Here is a 7,910-nt window from a genome sequence, read left to right as displayed (position 1 = left end):
CCCTACTCGAGTGCACTCTAATACTAGAAGTGCTATAATATATGTAACATATACTATAGTGTTTCTAGTAACAGAGTGCACCCGGGTAGGAGATTTGAACTTCTGGGCAATAAGGGGATGTCTGGGTAGCCCACCAGGTAGTCTAAAGCCAGCGGCACACGATGCTTGTTTTCGTGCTGGATTGCTTACTGAATGGAAATACTCTATTCTGATTAGTCCGTCTTCAGAAATGCACCAATCAGAATAGAGTATTTCCATCCAGCAAGCAATTCAACATGAAAACAAGCATCGTGTGTCGCTGGCTTTACTCAGTAGGTGCTTACGATAACGAAAGTAGAGCGAGTAAGATCTGGATCCGAGAGAATAATATAATCTCCTATCTATAACTGTAATATTCTATGGTCTGCTCTTGCTCTTGTTCTTGCAGTCTCATGAACACAAGAGCAGATCAGGAGTTCGTCTCACGAATAATAAAGGGTACCCTGGTAGCACATGTTGGTTTTATATACGTTTTATAAACGTATGTAACGTTTTATTATCGTTTGTAAAATATATCTAAAACGTTTCTTAAACGACACGTGTTACTTGGGTAATGTATCATACTTAAAGTGTATTAATATTTTATCTTAAATTTATACTTAGATGTAAGTTTTTCAGTTGAATCAAGATTATATATAATATGTCATGTATTTCATACGGTTCAATTAAAATAAATTAATCAAGCTCTTTGCAATCTTAAATAATTGCAATCTGATCATCTGACGTGAGATAAGTTTCAAGTAATAATTATTAATACAGGTTCAGTCCTCGTTTAAGAAGAGTTTGAGAATCTCAAATCATTAATAAATTGAAATAATATGTTATATAATTCTTTAAATAAAGAAGATAAAATATTAATACACTTTAAATATGATACATTACCCTTGGTTGTTCATGAGACGAACTCCTGGAGCCCGATGCTTGACGATGTATGAATGAGATACGCATGCGAAAATCTACAGTATACGTAACATCTACAGTATAATGAACTACATATCTTTGCATACCGTCAAGAATCGAGCCCCTGATTTGCTCCTATGTTCATGAGACTGCAAGAGCAGGAGCAAGAGCAGACCATAGAATATTACAGTTATAGATGGGAGATTATACTATTTTCTCGGATCCAGATCTCACTCGCTCTAATCTCGTTATCGTAAGCACCCAGTGCGGGACAAAATCTCAAAGACTTAAGTTTATACGCATGTGTCACTGCATGTACAGGAGCGAACGGCAGCCGACTCTCGGCACGTCGTCGCCAGGAGCGAAAAGCGGTTAGAGGAACGGTTGACCCTCGACACGTTCTCTGTACAGGAGCGAACGACAGTCGATCCTCAGCACGTCATCGCCAGTCATGTAATTTCACATTAATCGATTTCTCTAGTTATTTTGCGTAAAAAGTACTGAAGTATAACCGTCGCAAAGTAAATACCTTCCGAGATATTTTACGTTTTATTTTTATACTTTTTAGTACAAGATATGGTAAATATATAGAAAACAGGCGTCATCTCGATCAGCCTGATCTTGACATATGTTGTTAAGGACATGGCCCTGAGTAACAATTAAAAGATTTTAGCCGTCGCTCGTTGTTAGTTAAAAAGTTATTAACAAAAGAAGTTGCATCAAATGAATGTAATTTTTGGACAACGTATATACAAAAACATCGAATTTGTATGCTAGGAAGATGCCTGCTACACACACACACTCTGCTCGCTAGCAAGCGCGTCGCGGTATGTGCGTATGTTCCTATTACATTTGAAGTTTTATAAATAGAAAATAGTAAAAATAAAAAAGTCTGTCTCTAGCCGTGTAACTGGGGGGCGTAGCCTGATGTCGAGGTGACGTCTGTTTTCTATACCTTTACCATATCTTGTACTAAAAAGTATAAAAATAAAACGTAAAATATCTCGGAAAGTATTTATTTTTCGATGATTATACTTCAGTACTTTTTACGCAAAATAACCAGAGAAATCGATTAATGTTAAAGAAATTACATGACTGGCAATAACGTGCCGAGAGTCGGCCGCCGTTCATTCAAGTACAGAGAACGTGTCGAGGATCGACCGTTCCTCTAACTGATTTCCGCTCCTATCGACGACGTGCCGAGGATCGACACCATTTACATACTATATTTAATATACTCGGTGTTGATATTAATGTATCTTTTTTTGTGAATAACTTTTTAACAAACCTTTTGAATGTTACTTAGGACAATGGCAGACACATTCCTAGCCTACAAATTTGATGTCTTTGTATATACAGTGTCCAAAAAGTACACTCATTTTATGTAACTTCTTTTGTTTATAACTTTTTAATAAATAATGAGTGACGGCTAAAATCTTCAGAAAGTCACTCAGAAGGGTGACCTCTATGACATATGTCAAGCTCAAGCGCATCGGAGGTGGCGCCTGTTTTCTATACCTTTACCCAAGATATGAAATATCTGGTGAACTATTTATTTTTCAACAAACTCACCACTTTATCTCGTTAATTTATTGTCAAATTTATTGTCAATTAAATAAATACAAGTGATTCTATGAAATTTTCAAGATTTTCTATCGTTTTAATTAAAATTCGCTATTTAGACATGGTTAGACGAATTTAGACATAATTAGATGCAATAGACGTGATTAAGTATTTCAAGTTGATATCTCATAACTTCGCTTGTCTAGGGACGATATATTAATCTCTGCTTACAAGCGTTTATCTCTGACTTCTCCTTCAACTCGTCGAAAGCGTTCTTTATCGAGACCTTCGATATGGCGATTTTCTCAAGAGTTTCCCGTACGTCCTCGGTGTTGACGGTTTTCATTCCGTCGATCAGCCCCATTTCGTACCATATCTTGAATATGAACGTGGTGAAGCCATTTTCGTAAAGACCAAATTCGTTACTTTTCCAGTCGTATGGAATAATATAATGATAATTTGCCCAATATGATTTCGACAAGAAGAAGACGGAGTTATCGTTGACAGGGTATCTGAAATAAACGACAAAAACGGTTGTCATAGTGTTAGATTCATCAGAAAGCAAATTCGTGAGCAAATTCATCAGAAAGAGAAAGGCAAATAAAAGGAGAGAAAGAGAAAGAGAGAGAGAGAGAGATTACTTTGAAATGCAAACAAAAAAAAAACAGACGTTGAAAAATCGGGAAAAATAAGGAAGAAAGATAATCGCATTAAAGGAAAAAGAAATGCTGTCGACATATAAGAAACTTGTAGAGCGCTTATCGTAAGATTTTATTAATCTTTTTCTTAACATATATGTAAGACTTGCCAAAATCTCGCGATTTTCACCAAAATATAGTAACGTAACGTTACAATATCTGAGAGATATTTTGGAATATATTTATAAGATTTCTTGTGTGATGTTTCGAACCGAAGAACACACTAACGAGATACGCTATATATATGCGTACGTAACGTTAAATAATATTTAAACGTCAAACACTACATACAATGTATACCGTCTCTGTCAATGACGACAGTGGCATGGCTTTTCGGCATATTGGTCAACAGTTTATAGTAACGAAAGATATTATAAAAAGCTTGCCTGTCTTCTTTTTGCAAACCCCAGACGGATAAGGCGCTGTTCACCAACCAAGATATGTGAGTTGTTATCATCAAGCGCGTTGCGCCTATTACGAAAAACGTGTACCAAAATGATTCATCCCAATATGTCACAGGCACGTACATCGGCAGTAGTAATCCGAGTACGAAAAAGAGTATGTGATAAAATCTGCAATATATTATTTATTGATAAGTTGAATATACTGATGTGAGTAGAACGTTGATTACACAAGTCTTGTTGATCAACTTTTTGATAATTCCTTGATTTTAGCATCAAAGCACATGATTAGTGCATGTCTTTTTTTTACGGAATTATGAAATTGTAATTTAAAAAAATTGATTTTGTACATCTATAAAAATGCAAATTTAAACATTATGACTTTGCACATTTGTGGAATTACAAATTTAAAAAATTAGAGCTTTGCATATTTATGGAATTGCAAATTTCAAAACTTATGCTTTCGAAAATTTATGAAAAGTGAATTTGATCAGTTTGTCTGCTGATTGTCTCATACGTCGATTTAGCAAATTGCGATATATTAGTAGTAACAGTAATAAATAATAGTAATATTCGCAATAGTAGTAGGAATAGTATTATAGTAAAATGCAAATAATAAATATACTCGCAAGTGACGAGTAATTTTACATTTAACTATATCTTTCTGTAAGTATAAATCAAAAGTTAAAGGCTCTTGAGATCAAAGCAAACAAAGAATAAGGCAAATAAGAGCCGACTGTCGATCTTAAAGGCAAAATGTATCACAAGCTTTTATTAAATTATTTTGATTTTACGTTGTTTTATTTTTATGTGATTTTCGTCTTTAAGATCGGCAGTCGGCTCTTATTTGCCTTATTCTTTGTTTCCTTTCTATAAGATTTGTAATACGCCGTTCTGTAAGATCAATCTTGACGTGTATTAATAAAAAGATCAACTCGATTAGAAAGTCGGTTTGTCTTTCTCTCGCGCGAATTTTATAAAATGTTGAAAGAAGAGAACATATTTCTCGAACAATTTGATGTACCGGGTATCCTATGAGAAATTACGCATGCGATATAATCGGTAGAATTTCGAAATCTCCAGAAATTTATAAAGGTAAAACTGAAAAATCTAGCAACACTTTGTAAGTTCTGACAGTGAATATACAAGGTGTCTTTCATACAAACTTCGAAGCTCTTGTGAAAGTGATTGAAAGTACAGATTGAAATGAACACAAAGCTTAATATTGTTTCGTGATATTTGCAATAATTATCAAGATATTAATTAAAGGAGATTTGTGAATAATCATGCGAAAAATGATAGATGAGCCGTAATGGTAGATGTCTGCCATCGTATGCTTGTATATTAGATGAAACTGAACAAAAAAGTTCTTTACCATCTTTCTAATAACTTTGTAGACTTTTAATTAATTAATTAAATTTATTAATTAAAGAGAATTGGCGGATGGTCGCCCGCGATAATATATTAGTGTTATCTAATCAACAACTAAAACCTATCAAGTTATGAAGAAAAAGGCAAAGGACTTTTTTGTTCAGTTTGACCTAATATGTAAGCACACGACGGCAGATGTCACCACTACAGACGTCAAAATAACGAGAAAATAACTACAAAATTCACTTTTCGATTATGATTCGGTCATTTCTTCATCATTTTGACGTTGTCATAATTTTCTGTTCCATCTGGGAAACTGTTCTATCGACTTCTTCATCGGAACAGAAGATGTGACAACGTACTTTTGTTGCACCCAGACGAACCGATCAGAGTCCACGTCGCGCATGTCGATGTTCTTGGAGTACAATTTCAGATCAGGTGGCGCATATTGTAAGTTGCTCAACACGTGAGAATAAAAGAAACCCTTTCTATGATCGTACGGATCTCTGTCAGAATTGTGGTAATAGTGATGTATTCTATGCCAGAATACCCATTTGTATATCGAACCCTGCGAACGGACGAATTTTTACATCTCTGATCATCTCGAATGGTTCACGTAAAATTGTATTGCATCTTTTGCGAAATATCGTGATATTCCTTGTCGCGATCAACAGAAACTCATAAGTCGAGAAATACATGTGATTATCTGAGAAATAAATGTGATTGCATTTAATATATAGGAGCGATCAATGTCGCGTGTGTGCAATGTTGGAAATTCTAAATTTTAGCTCTACAGCTAAAAGATCAAATCAGACTTAATGATGGGTAAATTTCATGATCAGTAAATTTCAGTGGATTACAAGATCAGTTCGGTCGGACGACGTGGATATAAACCTGAAGGACACACTTACCACGCCTGCTATGGTGTGTGCCAAGACGAGGAAAAATCTCAGCTCGCTAATAACAATAAATGCTTGATGCGCGTAATATCTGTGTACAGCCCCAATTGTGACGTAGGAGATCGTAACATGGAATAAAACTGGAAACAGCAATAGAGTATTTGATAAAAGCGACATCAGCGTGATGAGACTAGCTGTTGAAATGGCAGCAGGGAAACGCGAAAAGACGAAAAATTCGTCTCGGGTTGACATTTACATCTTGTTTCACATGTGATTTACGAGAAAAATCTCTCGAAAACGAGAACCGCGGCAAATATAGTGCGCGAAGGGAAATTCTATTACAGGGGAAATGCACTCGTATGCATATGTAATATATATATATATATATATATATATATATGTGTGTGTGTAAAAACACTTTACCCCAAATATAATCTTATTTCTAGCGGAAATCCTCTTATATATGTCCTCAAGATTATTCCCTCATTAGAAGAGAAATATTCCGTTAAGAATTTTTGCATAGAATATGGGATTACAGAAAATATACCTAAGTAAAAACAAAAAATCATGATAATGTGACAAGAAAATGATCGAATTGTGATTGAAAAATGAGGTTTTCAGTTATTTTCTTGTTACTTTGACATCATTTTAACATCATCGTGATTTTTTCTTCTGCTTGGATAGTACCTTGCACACTGAAAAAAAAACTGAAGAAAAGGAATTGAGAAAACACTAAAAAAGAAAATACTTGAAAATTCATTTGTGATATATAAAGTTTATTTCTCTGTGAAAATAAAGTTTATCTCTATTGAAATAAAGTTTATCTCTATTGAAATAAACTTTATATCTCCTCCCCCCTCACACACACACAGATAAATTTTCAAATATTTTTTTCTCAGTGCAATTGAAATTCTTTTTCTGAGTGTTGGAATATTTTCCTTTTGATTTTAGAGGAATCCTGAGGCCACATACAAGAGGATTTCCACTAAGAATAAGATTACTTATTTTTTAGTGTTGACGATTTTTGCGATACGTACAGTACAATAGCGTCATCCATTTCACCTTGGTGAACAAGAGGTACAATCCGATAATGCCTAAAACGTGAATGTAGGTGTAGACGAGAATTATCGCCCAGTTCTTCGGCAACTTCTTAGTGCTACTGTTGCTATGTGAGATGTCATTGCTATTGTTGCTGCCATTCTCTTCTTTGCTCCCAGTCATGTCGATGTCACGATCTTACTGTTGCAAAAAGCACTAGTGTAATTTTTTGCGACGATTTGAGTTGTCGGAAGAGTAATGGAATTTGCGAGCGCAATACCGCTTATGCTATTGAAACTTCTTCGACCAATGCTACGACGTGACTACTCGTGTGATATTACGAGAAACTTTTTCTGACGGCGGCCGGTGAAACGAAGAAAATTATGAACGACCTTCGAAAAACATCGAATATTACTTTATCGGACAAGCGCGAGAAAAGGCGAGCGAGACGAAAATTGCTGAAATCTGCGGAGGAAAACATGTTTTTTGACGTGCAGAGCAAGTGTATTACCTGCGATTCACTCGTTCCTTTGGAAGATCGGAAAAGAACTAGTTGGTTAGCAACGGCGGCTTAATCGTTCTTATGAATGATTCGCCTTATGACCCCGAGAACCTCATTACCATTACCACTATTACCATCAGAAGCGAGTCACTTTCTCCTCATCATTTCCTGTTAAGAACTGAATTTACATATAAACTGAGTCGTGTTCAATTGTACTAAATCACGCTCAAAGTCATCGAATGTTATAAACATATCGCGAATATCGAGTGTACAATTTTATGTAGAATTTTTCACGTTTTGCTGCATTGCAAGACGAAGATCGTTATCCTGAAGAGAATCTCGAGAGATTTCAGAGATTCTCTTGTGTATCTTAAATCCGGAGCTGAATGATCCTCGAATCCGCGTCGCAAACTGCAAGGTCGTCGTTGCATATGAATTTGTGACAGAAGTGAGGAATGACATACTGATGAAAGTGGCGTGCCATTTCTAAATAAAGATA

At 35.4% G+C, this 7,910-nt stretch overlaps 1 protein-coding gene across 1 annotated transcript; it reads right to left on the bottom strand.

Annotated features, from left to right (window-relative positions):
* Positions 1–2,514: 2,514 nt before the first annotated feature.
* LOC116841888 (acyl-CoA Delta(11) desaturase-like) lies at positions 2,515–7,589 on the bottom strand. Its single transcript, XM_032810343.1, has 6 exons — positions 7,421–7,589; positions 6,909–7,110; positions 5,884–6,011; positions 5,335–5,540; positions 3,587–3,772; positions 2,515–3,014 (listed from the first exon to the last, which is right to left on the bottom strand). The coding sequence occupies exons 2-6, from the start codon at positions 7,090–7,092 to the stop codon at positions 2,705–2,707; spliced, it is 1,014 nt and encodes a 337-aa protein (XP_032666234.1). The 5' UTR covers positions 7,093–7,110; positions 7,421–7,589; the 3' UTR covers positions 2,515–2,704.
* Positions 7,590–7,910: the final 321 nt, after the last annotated feature.

The sequence above is a fragment of the Odontomachus brunneus genome, unplaced genomic scaffold (assembly GCF_010583005.1).
Source record: "Odontomachus brunneus isolate Ranch 3 - 2012 unplaced genomic scaffold, Obru_v1 Obru_scaffold_019, whole genome shotgun sequence".
Lineage (NCBI taxonomy): Eukaryota > Metazoa > Arthropoda > Insecta > Hymenoptera > Formicidae > Odontomachus > Odontomachus brunneus.
Note: the sequence above shows the minus strand (reverse complement) of the source record. Positions and strands in the feature narration are given on the sequence as shown.

Coding starts and splice junctions, on each gene's coding strand:
- LOC116841888 (XM_032810343.1), bottom strand. CDS start 7,092: ATGACTGGGAGCAAAGAAGAGAATGGCAGCAACAATAGCAATGACATC. Junction 6,012..6,908: donor ATGGATGACGCTATTGTACT/GTACGTATCGCA, acceptor TGCTGTTTCCAG/TTTTATTCCATGTTACGATC. Junction 3,773..5,334: donor TTCGTCTGGGTGCAACAAAA/GTACGTTGTCAC, acceptor AATATATTGCAG/ATTTTATCACATACTCTTTT.